We start from the raw sequence: 17189 nt of genomic DNA, 5'->3' as shown, positions 1-17189 counted from the left end.
AAAGCTGTTAGGCCTGGCGCACAAATGAAACCCTTAATACAAAATAGAAATGCACCAGGCCTTGGAGCCTGTGTGCCTATAGACAGATAAAAATCAGATGTATCCACTGGCTTTGCTTTCTCCTCGCAGCTGAGATTTCTAACTGAGCAGCTTTAGGGTACTGTTTATAAACACTCCATTTCTTGGGAAGAAGGAAAATGCTTTCAATTGGTGTCACTGTACAAAATAAAACTGTAAGCAACAGACTGAAGCAGATAAAGAAAGAGACCCAAATAGAGGAGCAGCACTAGGAAGAGGACCAGCTGGTCCCATCACCAGAGCAGAGTGCTGTGCTTCAGAGTGTCCAAGTCTATGGGTGACAAGGCGCATAATTGTGAGTCACACAGATGGATGATATTTCATTAAATATTTATTGTATTCACTGTGCTAGTTCCTGGGCTACGAGCAGACCTGGTTTTCTGTGCATGTAACTTAGTCCCAAGAAAATTGCACAGAGGCACCTCAAGGTCAACATGTCTAAAACAAGACTCACTGTCCCTGTATTTATAAGCAATTGGCTTTCAGCATGAATGCCGGGATTATTCAGTGGGGGAAATGGTTGTTTCAACAAATGCTGGGAACACCAATAACCCACATACAAAAGAACTCCTAACTCACACCATATATAAAAGTTAACTCAAAATGAATTATGAACTAAATGTAAGAGCTAAAACTTTAAACTCTCATTGAAGATTTAAGAAATGACAACAAAAGCACAAATGATAAAAGAAAAAGTAGACAAGTTGAATTTCATCAAATTTAAAACATGCTGCAAACCATAATACTATCAAGAAGATGACAAGGTAACCTACACAAGGGGAGAAAACACTTGCAAATCACAATCTGGTGAAGGACTTATAGGTAGAATACATAAAGAACTCATATAGCTCCATCATAGGAAGATGAACTAGTCCAATTAAAAATGGGACAATTATTTAAATGGACACTACTCCAAAGAAGAGACACAAATGGCCGATAAGCGTCATTAGTTATGAGGAAATACTGGGTTGTCGATAAAGTCATGACAGATATTTTCCAAGTTTTTCAAGCAAAAGCATCATGACTTTTCCGATAACCCAATATAAACCCAAACCACAGTGAGTCACAACTTCACACCACTAGGATGGCTGGGATACCAAGATAGACAATAACATATCAGTCAGGGTGACCTTTGCGCTCCCCTCCTGCGAGCCTCATCCACCACGGCCAACAGACTTCAGTTTGTCAGAGGTGCTTACAGATGGCTGAAGCCAAATGGGGTTGACCCATGCAGACTGCAGGGCTCTCCCAGTCCTGTCTTCCTGATAATTAAGCGTTCAGTAACTTACACGTGGCTGGCGGAGATGCTTGTTCATTGCATGTATGTTGAATGACCTTAAGACTTGTCAGGCTCCTTCCGGGGGGCGGTGTGTTCTGTCACTGAGTTTACGATGATCAGGTAAATGCTAGTCATTCTTAACTGATTCTGTTTTTTTGCTTCATTTCTGCTAAGGTGCCGCCTCTTCTTTTTTTTTTTTTTTTTTTTTTGAATCACAAAAATACTGAAGTGTGGTAGCAAATGGAAGGAATGTGGATGAGCGAGAGCAGAGGGAAAGCACGTGTTTTCACATGACCCAGAAGTAACCACCGTCCCTTTACGCCACGTGCCCTTTATGCCCATGGCACGTTACGGGTGTGGGTGTGTCCCTTGTTTGCAGCTCTGTGACCTTTTTTACTTACCAATGCATTGTGATCCATGACACGTTGGTGTCCTTAATTATTCCAGTACTTTTCAACATATTAATATAAACATTTTAGATTCAAAAAAAGGGAACTATATGCCCCCACCATTTCACCACATCTGCTTTGCCACTTCTCTGTCCACTTGTCCATCCCTCTGTCCTCTCATTAGTTCATCTCATTTCTCTGTTAGAGTTTAATTTCTTAGCAACAAGAGCACCTTGCTGCTCGCAGCTAAGTTATTTAACCAATCCTCACTGTTGGATATTTAGGTGATTTCCCATTTTATATTACTGTTGTCTTATTGGGAAGTTTTGAGATTTCGTGGCACGTTCTAGATATACATCATCTGTCAGAGCAACGATTCTCAATATTTTCTTTCAGCTTGTAGCTTACCCTTCCATTTTCTTAGTGGTGTCTTAAAACACATTTTTAATTTTGGTGATGTTCACCAATATTTTCTCTTAGGGATCCTGCCTTCGCTAACCCATGATCAGGAAGATTTTCCCCTAGGTTTTTCCAGCCCCCAACAAATCTTCACTGTTTCTGGGCTCTCCAGTGTTCCCTTGTGGCCTCTGCTTCCCTGCTGGTTCTCTTCCCGTCTCTCACTTGTTCTTCTTGGTCGTTCCTCTGCCGCCCTGGCCTTATATGTCCAGTCTCTTGGCTTAGGTGCTCCCACCTATGTAGGCCCACACCCTGCTCCAGGTGTCCACCATCAGGCATGCATTTCATCTAATGGTGGGAGGGCGGAAAAACCTGACACCTTTTACTTACCCTACACATTAAATGGGTCCCTCCTTCCCTCCTCACCGCAGCTTCCTTTCTGGAAGCAGGAGAGTTCCCTGCAAGGCTGGATGGTCTCAAGGCCCCTCACGCCACAGTTTGCTCCTGTAACGCAAGGGTGGCCATACCTGTCAGGCCCACAGCAGGTGGTGGTGCTTTGGCCTTGCATACAGGTTTGAGAAGTCCTCTGAAGGGGTCTGTGGTAGGTGTCCCTGAGGTGCCCCTGGAGGCGCTGCACACCAGCTGGGGAAGTGCTTCAGCAGGCTCCCCCAAAGAGTCCACACTCCCTCGCAGGCAGCGGGAAGAAGCAAGAAGTTCCCATCGCCAGCACTAGGACAAAGAGAGGTCTGGGCCATGCCAGCCACTTGGCCGGGCCCTGGTGGTGTGGCAGCCTCACCCAGACCAGCGCTCACTCGGGAGGCAGGCGGGGCAGACGGACGAAACAGGCTTGCAGCTGACCAGGGAGTAGGCCCCTCTGAGACTACTCACAAGGGCCAGTCAGTTTTTGCGCATTAATAAAACCTGCCTGTCAGATTTTGAAGGCTACCTGAGTTCAGTTTCTTGGCGCCTATAAAATGAGCCCAGACTCCTGTAGCAATGGTCCTGGACAGTCTCCCAGTTCATGTGGTGCCTCGCAATGTCCCGGAGCCTTCCCGTGATGTCACAGCCCCCAGGAGGCAGGTCAGTATTCCCATTTTGCTGGTGAGAGCCAGCTCACCCAGTGCCATAGCTTGTCTTTGGCAATCCGGGGGCCCCGGGAAAGAAGTAGCATTTACTGAACTTCAGCTGAATGTAGGCTGCGTTACATTTACCACCGCGCTCAGTCTGTGCCATTATCTTGCGAACTGGAGGGGTGTTACAGAGGAGAAAAGGGGTTAAAAATAAATTGTTCAGGGCCTCCCTGGTGGTCTAAGGGGTTAAGTTGCAGCACTATAAAGCTATTGGCAGCCACTGTGGCCTGAGTTTGATCCCCAGCCAGGGAGCTGACCCACATGGCGCAGCAGACCCCTCCTGACTCACCCGCTGCTCCCCTCAGCAGTGGGTTTCAGTAGATCTGCCTGTTCTGCTCCCCACTCTGTCTCTGATGAATCCTTTCACCCCCACACCTCTGGCCTGCACCCCAGCTCTTACAGGCATAAATAAATAAAATAAATTTTTTTAAAAAATAGTAAATTGTTCAAGGGGAACAAGTAGGCAGTGACTGAGCTGATGTTTAAATCAGCTCCAAAACTCACTACCCTAGGTAGTGCTGTATTTTTTTCAATCCTTGTGCTCATTCAGTCAAGAAATAGCTTGTGCCTGCCAGTGTTCCGGGCCTGGGTCCCACTCACCCAGCTTACCCCTTCCACCCCGCCGTGGGCCCCTGACCTGGGAGAGCACAGGCACGGACACTGCCAGCAGAGAGATACTATGCAGTCACCCATGAGCCAGGGTGGTTTATGTAAAACTGTTTGTATTTTTGTTTTTGTTTTTTAAATATTTATTTATTTATGCATACAAGACTGGGATGGGTATAAGCCAGAGGTGCAGGGGGTGAGAGGATTCACACCAGAGACAGAGCGGGGAGCAGAGCAGGCAGACCAACGAAATCCACTGCTGAGGGGAGCAGCGGGCACGGCAGGAGAGGTCTGCGCGCCATGTGGGACCCTCGCCAGTGGCTGGGGATCAAACCGGTGCTGCAGAGGCTACGGACAGCTTTATAGCCCAGCGCTCAACCACTGCGCCACTGGGGAGACCCAGAACTCTTTGTGTTTTTTAAAACACTATCGCTCATTACTTTAAAGATGAACAGTACAGAAAAAACAAAAAATAAAGTACTAATGACCAGACCTGTGGAGAACCTCAGAGGACCTCAGACCTCCAGAGGACCTCAGTCCTCTGGAGATGAGACTTGTTAGATTTTGGCAACATGCCCCGAGCAACACGCACACGCACACGCACACACCCTGAGCATGAGGACATACACCCGCCCCCAAGCACCTGCACACATCTTGAGCATCCACACACACACCCCCAAGCACACGCGTGCACACACCCCCAAGCATCCACAGACACATACTAGTGCACACGGCGCCAGACCAGGCAGCTCCGTCACTGAGCTGCTTCCTCCGCTCTGGCCAACAGGTGTCCTGCGTGACCCCATATGACTTTCACCCAGGCACTGCAGGGGAGTAAGGTCACCTCCTTTCATGCAGAGGAAGCAGGTTGAGAGCAGCGAGTCCGTCTGCCCGAGACCAAGCAGTGCTGGACCTAGCCTCTTCTCAGTTGTGTTTTCCTCTTGATCGTGGAGGAGTTTACTATAGAACAGCAAATCATAATTACGTTTTTGCTCTGTGGTAGCCATGCCTGGGTGTGGGTCTGTGTTGACGGCTGCTCCGAATCCACGCCCCCGCTGCTGGGCCCACCCTTGTTGCCGGATGTCACCCCTGGTTTCCCCAATTCGTAGTCACACAGGGGTCAGTTGGTCATGGTGAAAGGCAGGACTCAGGCTGCTTTGAACTGTGGGCAATGACTCGTGTCTCCCTTAGCTGTGAGGTGGGCGGTAGTAGGCCCCCCACCCAGCCCAAGGTTGGCTCAGCTGACCGCTGCAAAGTAGGAGCCACAAGACCTAAGGGGTGCTGGGGAAGCACTGCTCTTGCTGGGCCACAGGAGACAGGAGGTATGGGGGGGACCTTCTAGGGAAAGAGGAGCCCCCCCCGGGCCATCTGCTTCCCATGAAGAGGGCCCCACTTTCAAGGTCAGTGCTGCTCTCTAACCTTGAATCATGTCATGGCTTTCCTGGGGAGCTGGTGGGAGTGTGAGGCCTGGGGGCGAGATCCACTGCCAGCTCCCCTTGTCTGCACATGGGGAGGGGACCCCTTCAGGGAGGGAAGAAACCTCCCTCTCGTGGCACAGGCCTGTTAGGGAGCAGGCAGCCCGCGGCTTCCTGTAGCCCAGGTGCAGCGCCGGGTCTCCCCACCTGGCGTGATGGTGAGGGGCCGGGGCTCCCATAGCAGGAAGCTTAGCACCATCCTGGCTCTCCCGGCGTGACATGTGAAACAGAAGGCCCGAGTTGGGACAGGGATGATGCTTCTGAGGGATCAGGACCCCGCAGAGTTTGTCCACACGCACTGCCGGCTTCCAGCCACCCTGAGTCTCGGGTTCGGGTGGTCTGGGGAGGGCACTGGGGCTTTTGGTCATTGGCAAGCTCCCCAGGGATGCGGATCCCACTTTTCACAACCGCTGTGAACTGGAAAAGCTCTGTGGTGAGAAATCGGGAGGCTGATTCCTGCTCTAGTTCCTCCTCGACAGCTACTCTGTGTTTGAGGCAAGGTGCTGTGCTTTCCTCTTTCTTTGGTGAAAATGAGATCAGACTGACATTTTTCTTAGGCCACGTCCCACTTGACAGAAGTCTGTGAACCCTCCCCAGTGTGCACCGTTCCTGCCTACAACAGCATCCCCAGACCCGCTCGCCAGCGCCCGCCCCTGCCCCCAAACCCAGACTTCCTTTTTCACCCCATATTCGCCGTGAGCAGGCAGGGGTATACCGCAGGAGAATTGATAGTTTTGAGAATGAGGCCTAGAAAATAATCAAGGGCTCGCTTTTTCCATGTTAGCAAGAATCTCTCTTTTTAAAGAGGGCCACAGTTCCAGATGTCGTCAGCTACCCAGCAGTCCCCGGGTGACACGAGCCAGCCCCGGGAAGGTCTTAATCAGTGTGTCTTCATACCTATTAATTTAAACATCCAGGTTACAGGCTGGGTGTCAGCTTTGTGTGAGGAAGAATATTAACGCCATCTCAAGTCTCATGCAAAGGGAGCTCTTCTGGAAGCAAAGAAGCTGAGCTATTTTGGATGAGGCAGAACTCCCCTTGGACATTTTAGTAGAGAAAGCCTGATTATCAGAAATAAAACGTGAGGAACAAGATTAGGGTTGTGAGGGAACAGAATAAGTTCGTCTGATCACTCTTCCAGTGGCCCCCGGCCTGGCCACACGGCCCTTTCCCAAGCCTCTCCTCCCTGGCCCCGCCCTGACCCCACCTGTGTGAAAGGAAGGCTTCCCCCTGGTGCTTGGAGGTTAGGAGATACAGCAAGTTGGGGAGGCACCCAGCCTCCAGGCCTTGGGGTTCCAAGGCCAGCTCCTCTGTCCCGGGGCAGCCGGGGGAAGAGGGTACCCACCTGTTTACACCCTCTTCACTTCCCAACCTGCAAAATAAAATATCTTCCTCCCTGCCTTCCCAGGGTGATGGAATTAGGAGCCTTTGAGAGGTGAGTAGGGAGTGAGGCGGAGCCCGAGCCCCTATTCAAGGAACCGTTTGCAGCCTCACCGCCTCCCGCGCCCTGATCCGGGACTCCAGCCTCAGGAACTGTGATGAGTAGCATGTGCGTATGTGTGAGCGCTTGTGTGCATGTGTGTGCCTGTGCGTGAGCCCAGCTGTGTAGTCACACCCCAGCTGGAACAGACTGGAGTGGGCCGCTGGCCTGGCCCCAGACAGCCCCTTCCTCGGCTTCCTGAGAGACCCTTACCATGCCAAAGCCTCTGGAACCCCCTCTTCCAGTTCTTAGAACATCTAATTAATTAGCTCGTTTCTCCATTCATGCCAGCTCCCTGCCTTCTGTGGAGAACACAGATCTGGACTTGGCTTTCTCTGATTCGTTGTGTTTCTTCTTTGACTCCCTGTGAGCCTGCCAGTTGGTGTGGGCTGGGTTATACATGCCTCTGGCGTGGGCTGGGCTGTGACTTCCAAGCACTGTTGTGGGTTTGTGAAGTTAGGAAATTAGAGTTAATTGTGGTAAGTGCCTCGGAATAGCCAGGGCCCGGGGGAGGAGGGGGCTCTGTGAGTCAGCGCCTGTGAATCAGTCGCCCCTGTTTCTGCCTGAGCGACCCACAAGGGTGATGCTTGGAGAGAATGCAGAGAAGCCCTGAAGATGAAGTTCCAAAAAACAGCACCCCCCCCCACCCCGTTTCAGAATGATTTGACATAAGTAAGCGAAGCAATAGTTTAGAATTAACTTCAAACCATTGAAAGGCCCTTCACAAGTAGAGAGAATATAAACAAGGCAGAAACAAACGCAGACCAGATAGGAGAGAACTTACTGGCCAGCGCCCTGGGGTGGACAACGAGCTATGTTTAGCTGTCTTAAAGATACGTTAGGAAAATGATCTAAAACCTAGAGAAAAGGTGGAAAGATTAGTGTGTTGCAGCATCACCCAAGAGCATCGTCCCTCCGATGTTACATGATTGTCGCCTAGTAGAGAGAAAATGATTTCTGGCTCGCAGAGAAGACAGCCTCAGAGCTGAGGGACCGTCAGCCTCAGAGCTGAGGGTCAGTCCCATGGCCACGCAGGGTGTCAGCCAGTTTCATGCCGAGCAGGAGGTGGCTTTGTCATCCTGTCGGCTCCCTCATGAATGAGTTAGAGCTGTCTTGACACGGCAGACTCTGTTTAACAGTTACGTTTGTAGCTTTCTTTGAAAGTTGTTCCTTGACAGAAATGAGTACATGCTGAGGGATAAGGCATCTTAGGTCTTTCTGCTGCCCAGGGGTGGGGTTACTGCTGATCTGAATTCATGGTTCAAGAGTAATAGGGGACCGCAGAAGCTGTGGAGACAGAGGTCTGAGGAGAGTGCAGAGGGCGACTGGGGCCAGCCTCCTGGCTCCAGGTAGGGGGTGCCTGGCCCCACCCCCACACCAACCTCAGAGAGCCCTGAGGCACAGGTGCCCCAGCTCAGCCTGCAGGCTGAGAAGCACAGGCCAGCTTTGACCCCTCGCCAGGGCTTGCCTCCCCGCTGCTGCAGCCCAGCACGGCCTGAGGCCGCCTGACCTAGCTCAGGGCTGGTTTTGTTGATGGACCTGATATGTCAAGCTCCCGCTGGTGTCATTCAAGGAATCGCAAATGGGCCAGTCAGATTTGAGCTCCACTGGAACCAGTCAAGTCTTGAAACAGCTGGAATTGTGAACAAACCAATCAGGCTTGAAAGGCAGGGACCCTGAAGAGGATGTAAACCCATGTTTCAGAGGATTCAGACAGATTCATCTGAACTCAGACCTTTCCAGACCTCCGAAACCTCCGCAGACCTCAGCCCTGCCTCCGACATCACCTCCTGACCAGCACCATTGGCCTATGCCCAGTTCTCTACAAGAGCTGTAACACCAATGCCTGGTCCTCTGGCAACACCACCTGCTGGCCGGGGCTGACCAGCACTGCTGACTTGCACCTGGCCACACCTAAGAGCTGTCCACTGCTCCTGACCCTCCAGGACCACCGCTGGTGCTGTGGCCTCTGGCGCTGTCCAGCCCAGGCTCCAGGTAGGTGCTGCTGGCTGCTGGGGGCCACCTCAGCAGCACCTCCTGTGATCCCAGCTGTCTCCATGAGCCGAATCCTGGTACACTGATTACCATTGTGCTACCAGCTCCAGGCTCTCATTGGAGGGACAGTGCCTGGTTGCATGAGCACCTTTGCTTTGGGCCACTGGACTCTGGCAAGGGTAGGACAGATGGCCGTTTCTGGCCTTAGGAACGTGTTCCTTTTCCCCAGTTTCCCTGTCATTGACAAGCCCTGTTGTTGAGCCCTGTACTTGAGCCTCACAGTGGTGAGCCCACAGGTGAGACCCCACAAACCGTGACACCCCCCAGGCTTTGCCCAGTCTCACTTAGCCTTGAAGGCCCCCGGTTAGCAGTGTTTGTTGTTTTTGTTTTTTTTTTTAATTTTTTTTAAAGATTTATTTTTATTTATACAAGAGCTGGGGTACAGGCCAGAGTCGCAGGAGGGTGAGAGGATTCACCAGAGACAGAGTGGGGAGAAGAACAGGCAGATGACCAAAATACACTGCTGAGGGGAGCAGCGGGTGAGACAGGAGAGGTCTGCCGCACCATGTGGGATTCTCCCTGGTTGACCAGGAATCAAACTGGCACTGTGGAGGCTGCGGACAGCTTCACAGCACTGCACCCAACCCGCTGCACCACCGGGGAGGCCCAGTAGTGTTTTTTAATCTAAATTGTTTTGGTCACTTGGATCACTTAATGGCCTGGATGAATACTTAAAATTCCTGCCTTTGTCAACATTTCAGCTGGCACAGAAAGTGGAAAAGGACAGTTTCTTTTTATTGCTAATAATAATGCTGTCTTTACTCCATGTTATGGGGTATCTAGCACTACGTACGTGTGTGCGCATCGCTATACGTCCACACACATGCGCAGACACAGTTTATGCAATGCTGGCATGCCCACTATTTGACTCCCTTTGTGGGGATCACCACTTACAGGGGACTAAACTGAGCCTGTGCCAGGTTCTAGGATCCCAAAGGAGCACCCAGCTGGCCAGGAGTGAGACTAGGATACCACCCGCTGCTCGTTCTTCAAGCTCATGGGCAGCCAGCATATGGGGCACCGGATCCAAGAGGCCTGCACGAGAAGGCGGCCCTGCACGTGGGGAAAGCTGCCCCCGCCCTGCCCCTGCTCCCCGCCCTGCTCCTGTGCTGTGGGGTTACTGTTCCTCTCAGTGATGTTGGAGTCTGGGGTCTGTTCCCCGCTCTTGGCATCTGCACCTTCTTTCCTCCCTCCTCTTCCCAGGACAGGGCTGTGCTGGCCACACAGTCGATATGTTTTGACTGAACACATGAGCTTGCTCTATGTGCCTTTATCTCCTGGTTCTCCCCACCTTCCTGGGAGGACTTTCTTGGCAAATTTCTGTCCTTCTGGTGACATTGGAACAGCTGTACTTGTTCATTCGAAAGACTAATCTGCCCTTTTGTTTGGCTCTTGTACCAGAAGGAGGGCTGCTGACTTAGGTCAATTTCTCAAAACCTACAGACTGCTGATTCATTAAATCAACTGATATTGTTGAATCATTCTGGGTACCGGGCCCTGGGATGGGATGGGATGGTCAAGAGGAGGCAAAGTCCTTCCTCTTCTGGAATGTACACTTGTTTGACCATAGACCTGGTGACGTTCTGCGGGTTTCTGTTGACATAGTTTCCGTCTCTGCTTCTTTAACAATCAGATGAAATAACTGAGTTGGGAGACAGACTTTAAAAATCCATCATCTTCTCTCATCTTCTGCTGCCTCCCAAGCCCAGGCCCATCCCCGTACCTGGACTGCCCAGGAGCTTCCTGCCTCGTCTCCCTACTCTGCTGTTCTTCTAAAAGCCAAAGTCAAATCGGGTTCCCCCCGCCCCATCCACCATCATCAACCGCCACCCGCCTCCCCCACTCCCACCTGCAACCACCAGCGATTTCCCAGCTAACAAAGCCCTGCCTTACCTCTGCCACCTCCTCCGCCCTTAGTCTTGCCCAGCCTCACTGCTGGAGGGGACAGGCGCTCTGTGTGCCCCTCGCCTCACGCCCTGCGCCAGGACCCCTCCGCAGTCCCCACCTCTGCACAGCCGCCTCCCTGCCCCTCACATCTCGGCTCGAGCATCACTTTCTTGGGGGGAACTTTCTGAGCGCCCCTCTGAGTTTATCAGTGCCCATCTCTCTGGTACTGCATGCTATATAAAGACTCTTGTCATTCATTACCTGGCCCCTTTCCCTAGAGGGCCAGCACCCTAAGGTGGGCTGTGGCCTGTGCAGGGCTCTCTGCAGCCTTGGGGATGGGGGAACCCGGTGTCTGCTGAGCAAAGGGCAGGTGGTCTCTGGTAACCTGGCGCTGGGATTTGGAGCACATATTTGGTGCGAGAGCTGGAGGGAGACAGCAGTGCAGAAACAACCACTACTAAATATCTACTTTTGAGGACAGTTGGCTGAAAAATGTGTTGTGATTGTGTCTGCTTTAAGGTCAAAGGCTTTGGGGTAACTTTTAGTTTAAATAGAACTGTGGGGCCTCCCTGGTGGCACAGGGGTTAAGTCTTAGCACTATGAAGCTATCCACAGCCACTGCAGCAGGAGTTCAATCCCCAGCCAGGGAGCTGACCCACAGGGCGCAGCAGACCTCTCCTGTCTTGCCCCCTGCACCCCTCAGCAGTGTATTTCAGTAAATCCACCTGTTCCGCTCCCCACTCTGTCTCTGGCGAATCCTCTCTCCCCCATACCTCTGGCCTATACCCCAGCTCTTGTATGCATAAATAAATAAATCTTTTAAAAAAATAAATAAATGGAACTGTAAAAATGAAGGTAAGAGATAATTTTATTTAAAATGTTTATGTTAAAGTAAAATGCCACTGCAGAAGTCAGTAGAATGATGTCATTGAGAGTGAGAATTGGCTCAGAGTGGAGGACTCCCACTTGCCTATTGATTCAAGAAGGGCTTTTCCTTTTGTTTTAAAGTTTTGGGGAAGGTTCATTCCATTGGGATGAAAGTGTATTATGAACTCAGAATGCTCTCAGCCAAAGACCCACTACATGCCTAGGACAGGCTGGGCCACACAAAGACTTTAAGAGACTGAAAACCAGGGTCTCTGCCAGTGGGCTCCCCACAGTTCTCAGATAGGAAGACTTGGGGGTGGTGCCCCCAAACCAGAATAGATTTCTTTCAAAGCTATATTTGCATCTTCACAAGGATGCAGTTTATCCTTAGACCACATGTGTATTTATAGGGGCAACAACTAGTGTTGATGGAGGGAGTGCCTTGCTTTTAAAGGTGACCTCCAGGCTGACCTCAAGGCCAAGTAACTCAGGACTCCACACCTCACTGCCAGGGTAGCCGAGGCCCTTTTCAGCCCTGAATCTGAGATTGGGCAGGGCCAGCTGGGTAAAGTGCCTTTAGGGCCTGCCAGTGCCAGCCCCGTCTTGGGCCTCAGTGGCCTGAGTCTGCTGAACGAGGCCCCTTCTGGAGGCAGGCTAATTGTCAGTGTGGGGGCACCAGGATGGCACCAGGGTCACTGGGGCCAGGTCACTGCCCCGCCGTTACCAGCAGCATGACCTTGGGCAAGTGTGAACAGTGGAATTGCATGAAAAGTATGACTGAAGCACCTGGTGCAGGCATTTGGAGACGCCACCATTTTATCAACTCTGTGCTACACAGACCGTGTGGACCGTGCTGAAGGTTGGAACTGGCGCCGCAAGAGCGGTCCTAAGTGGCTGGTGGGGAAGCGCCAAGTCTTGGCGTTCTCCATCTCGTCGGCCCCAGCCCTGATGCAGCTGCCCAGGGCAGTTCCCAGCATGCTCCTCCCCAGGCCTTGCCCAGAGCCCGAGGATGTGGGTTCTGACCTTTAGACCAACCAGCAGGTCCATCCAGTCATTCTCGAGTGCCCGCTGTCACCTGGGTCCTGGAGGAGGGAAGGGCGGGCCACAGGCTGCTCCACACCTCCCTCTCCACTGGTACCCCTGCAGTTGCCAGCACACACACACCCTCTCCTCCCCTCCCCCTCTTCTCCCCCCCCCCCCCCCCCCCCCCCCGCCATCTCGTGCACCTCCTGGGGCTGAGCTGGTGCAGGTGAACGGCTCTTCCCAAGGCTGGAGCAGTCTCCGCCAGCTTGTTTCAAATTGAGGGGGGGGGGGCGCCTAGAACAATGATTTTAGATGTGTGCTCATACATGTTGTGTGTCACACACGCACATCCCTCCTGAGAATCAGGCAGGAATACCTGCCCCCTCCCACCCCAGCTACCAGTGAGCTCTTGCACTTGAGCTTGCGAGGGATGAGGTGCCTCTGAGGGAAGACGAGCTGTCCCGCCCTCAGAGCATCAGCAGAGTGCCCCTGAAATCAAGGGGACCACGGAGGAGACTGGCCTCGCTGTGGGCCTCGCTGTGCTTGAGGAAGAGGTCCCCAGCCCCACCTGTTGGGTCCTCACCGCTCTCCCTGAGAGGGCACAGTCGGGCACCTTCCCCAGCCCCGTGGGCGCTGGAGAAGGCCATTTTCTGGCCGCTTTCCCCAGCCCCGTGGGCGCTGGAGAAGGCCATTTTCTGGCCGCTAGCGGGCTTGGTGGGACCAGACCTGGGTTTAGATGGGCTCCCGAGTGTCTGCGTCTCCCAAGCATTCTGCCCTGTTGTGGCTTTCCCAGGAGGTCCACCCCATGCAGCGCAGTCTTGGCCAGGAGCATGGGGGAGGCCTCAGTTCAGCCTAGCAGAGACCCCACAGTGGCTATCTCAGGCCTCAGTCAGCCTTACTTGCCCCTCACATTCAGTCAGGCTGCAGGCTCGTGCTGCTTCATGAGGTGGAGCTGCCATAGCGAGGGGGCATTTTCTCCAGAGCACATAGTGTGGGCACAGGCAGAGGCGCCCTGTGAAGAGGGGTCACTTGCCCAGGGCACCCCATGTGGCCACAAGTTGAGGTGCCCTGTGGAAAGGGGACACTCACCCCGTGTGGGCACAGTAGCTGGTCACACTTCTCCCAGACGGCAAACCTCTGGACTGGCTTCTGTCTGTCAAGCTTGTGCCGGCCCTGAGGGCAGGGCCAGGGCCACCAGAGCCTCCTCTGTGATGCAGGAAAAGGCCAGCGGCTCCTGCCAGGGGAGGGGCTCAGGCTTCTGGGTGCCGAGGGCAGTCGCGGGACATGTAGGGAGCAGGCAGTGGTTGGGGTCCTTGGCCATGGACCAAAGACAGGAGGCCCTGGCGTGTTTGGGGAACTAAGAATGTCTGACTGATTTTTTTAGTTGGTGAAGATTGTCCTGGGAAGAAATTAGAAAATAAGGTGTTGCGTCTGGGCTGATGTATTTTCACTTAAAGTGGCCCCTGAGGACTAGTGCAGGGTTAGAAGAGGGACGTCCAGATCTGACTTAGATAAGCTGTGGCAGGTTCTTAGAGAAGGGGAGAGGGAGGAAGGCCAGTTCCTAATGCAGGAGGTGCTGAGGCGGAGGGCCAGGGGCAGGTCAGAGTCAGGGACTGGTGACACTGTGGCGCGGCGGGGAGAAGGGCAGCCGAGAGCGGGGTGTGAGGTCTGTTAGGTGTGTGTTTGGGGTCTGTCTTCCTTATTTTATGGGGACCGTGATCCAAGTACTCAAGACCTCCTGGTAGCAGCCCCGGGCCCCCGCCTCAGATGTTGGCCCATCTTGCAGCTTGGACTTTACAAACCAGTAAACGCTTCCCCCTTTTTTTTTTTTTTTTGCTGACGTCGCATCTCCTCCTTCTTAACTTCTGTTCTGAGTTTATGAAGCAGTTTTTATACTTCAAGGAACTGATAAGAGCCTGGTACATATTGGATACTCAGTAAACACATACGCTGATGTTTGACGCACTTGCTCACCACTGTGGACCTGCAAGGTCAAGGCAGCGGGCGCGAAATGTGACTTCTGTGACCCCGAAGCGGCTCGCACACTGGTGCTGAAATGGTGTCGGGCAGGGGCGTGGTAGCAGAGGATTCCGGTAACTCCTCGGGGGGATGTGCCCGTGTGCCCTGCTCGCTGCCTCGGTGGTCCTACTGGCCTTTGGGGCAGAGCAGCCCCAGGAGAGTGAGGTCATGGGACAGCTGGCAGGGGGAAAGGGTCCTTCTCCCCAGGCTTGCTCCCCACCCCCACCCTGCAGGATTCTGGTGGGTTGGGGCGGGCGTGGACGTGGTTTGCCCAGGACTCGGGGCGCCTGGGTTGGACTGGCTTCTCTGGACTAATCCCGCCCGGGTCCTGGAGCCTCAGCAGCCGCTGCATTAATCAGCCTTGCTGGAGGATCACATGGTCCTCTAGCTGCCTCCCCTGTTAGCTGCGCCTGTCAGCAGCTGGCGGAGCTGGAGGCTGCAGGCCCCCGTCTGCAGAAAGCCTTTTACTTCAGAATATTGGGGGGGGTGCAAACCCCGCCTCTTTTTTCTGCACTTTGCACCAGCTGACTGACTAAATGGTTGGCCTCGGAACCAAAAAGACTACCAGACCATCTAAGGAAATCGCCTCTGACTAGGTCATGTTTGCATTTGAAGAATTCAGGTACGCGCTGGGTTTCCTCCTGCAGCCTCCGCTGCCGCGGGCTTTTTGTGCTCGCGGGTTTTGCTGTGTAATGCCAGCTTGGGCACCGCGGATCCTCACGAGAAGGGGTCCTTGCTGCCTCGGGGGTGGGGGGGTGAGCCGTGGTGGGAGGCGCAGAGGCGGTGCAGGCGAGAGTGCGGGCCAGGCTCCAGGAGGCGTGGGTAACTGGTGTGATGGCTGCGTTTGCCGGGACCCCACCTCGCGCCGGCGGCAAGCTGCTGCTGCCAGCGTGGAGTTCGGGGCGCAGAGCAGTGCACCCAGGAGTCTCCTGCTCTTTTGTTTTTCTCCCTTTGTCAAACTGCTGCTCCTTTAAAAAATGCTAATTGTAGCAGCGAAGGTGAAAATGCTTGCAAGTCTGTCTGCTCGGTGAGCTCTGCAGGGCCGTTTCCTCATTGTGACAGGTCATCACGGGCCGGGCCTCTCTGGGAAGTGCCCGCTGGGGTTTTGTTAAGAGGGTCCTTCTTTGCCTCGGTGGGCTTTGCAGCTGCCGTGATCGTTCATGCTCCAAATGAGAGTCTTTTGTGAACCCCTTTCTCCAATCTCTGCTCCAGGACTCTCTCGGGGTGTGGATGTGGGAAGGGCTGTTCCACAGAGACAGTTTCTAAGAAATGAGGATAAAGGAGGTAGGACGGGAGGTGAGAGCCTCCCCTACGTGCGGGCCCCCCTCGCTGGAACACAAGGAGGGGCCCTGTGTCCCTGACCCCTGACGGCCTCGCGTTTCTCGAGTGGAGCCTGTGTGTAAGCCGAGTGTAAATGCCATCTTGCTGGTGCCGCGGCATGTGGGCCCTCGGTCCTGGCTCTGCAGGCCTTTTTTGTTCCCTCGAAATGTTGCTGCACTAGACGCTGACGTGATAATGCAAGAGCCACCTTTCGTTACTTGTAAGGAGAAACGGGAGGCCTTTCAGTCACAACCAAGGGAGCACACAAGGGGGCCCTCAGATCTCCACAAAGAAAAGCAGGGCTACCAAGGTGCCCCCCTTTCGGTGAACTTGGGGTTCTGATCTGGGAAACTGGCCTTTGTTTGAGAGTGTCTCTACGTTATTTCTAATGGACCGAGCTTGAAGAGGGCATTCCTTCCCTGGCCCATGCGCTCTGGTGGGCTGGGGCCTGCGCCCAACTAAGTGCCCAGCGCGTCCTATCTAACCATTGCTCCGTCGACAGCTCCCGGGACCACTTCATGCCTAACACCATGGGTCCCAAGGGTAGGACGCAGGAGTCCCGGGTTCCAGTCCCGCGTTCAGAAATGTGGGTAGCGGTGCATGTGTGTGCATGTGTGTGAGTGTTCTCGATGGAGCGAGCCTTGGCCCCTGCCTTGACCAGCCCCGGGGTCCCTTTCAGTCGGGGAGGAGCCGTCCCGCTTCCTGGCTCCTGATCAAGGGCCTCAGTGGTGTGGTGAGATGGAGGGCCTCGGGATGCAGACCACTGCTGGCTGAGAAAGTGGGGCACCGCTGGGGAACGTAGATCAGAAATGGGGGTCTGCACCCCACTAGGAGCCTCCACCTGACCTGCCCTGGAGAGCAGGCGGTGAGGTTGCGTTCTGTGACCTGGGGTCTTTGCGTGGGGCTGAGATGGCAGAGGCCCACACGGGCACAGGAAAGGGGCTCAGCTTCCTAGCTCGGGTCAAGGCTATTCTCTAGCACCTCGGGCAGAATCCCTGGGAGAGCTTGTGAGAAGTCAGATCAAGGCCCCAACCACAGGGTGTCGGGCCCAGAGGGTCAGCAAGTCCGGCATCAGAGCCACTGCAGGCTCCCAGGCTCCGATGCCACAGGTCTGGGAACGCACCCCAGAATCGCTGAGGTGGGAGAAGCAGACCTGTTGTCTTTGAGGTGGGGTGTGCGAGGCAA

The 17189-nt window shown here is 53.7% G+C and overlaps 1 protein-coding gene across 4 annotated transcripts in view; it reads left to right on the top strand.

The window, feature by feature from the left end:
- Positions 1–17189, top strand: part of EVL (Enah/Vasp-like) — a 98967-nt gene that overhangs the window by 11495 nt on the left and 70283 nt on the right. Inside the window, exon 1 of one of the 4 annotated variants that reach the window (XM_037503913.2) lies at positions 14895–15306. The exons of the other annotated variants lie outside the window; for them this stretch is intronic. Within the exon in view, the coding sequence (XP_037359810.1) occupies positions 15284–15306 (23 nt within the window). The 5' untranslated portion in view covers positions 14895–15283. Of the gene's footprint in view, positions 1–14894; positions 15307–17189 lie in introns of those variants that run through there. 4 annotated transcript variants of the gene reach the window in all.

The sequence above is a fragment of the Talpa occidentalis genome, unplaced genomic scaffold (genome assembly GCF_014898055.3).
Source record: "Talpa occidentalis isolate TD23 unplaced genomic scaffold, MPIMG_talOcc4v2.1 talOcc4.11, whole genome shotgun sequence".
Taxonomy (NCBI): Eukaryota; Metazoa; Chordata; class Mammalia; order Eulipotyphla; family Talpidae; genus Talpa; species Talpa occidentalis.
The sequence above is the reverse complement of the archived record's forward strand: the minus strand, read 5'-3'. Positions and strand labels throughout refer to the sequence as shown.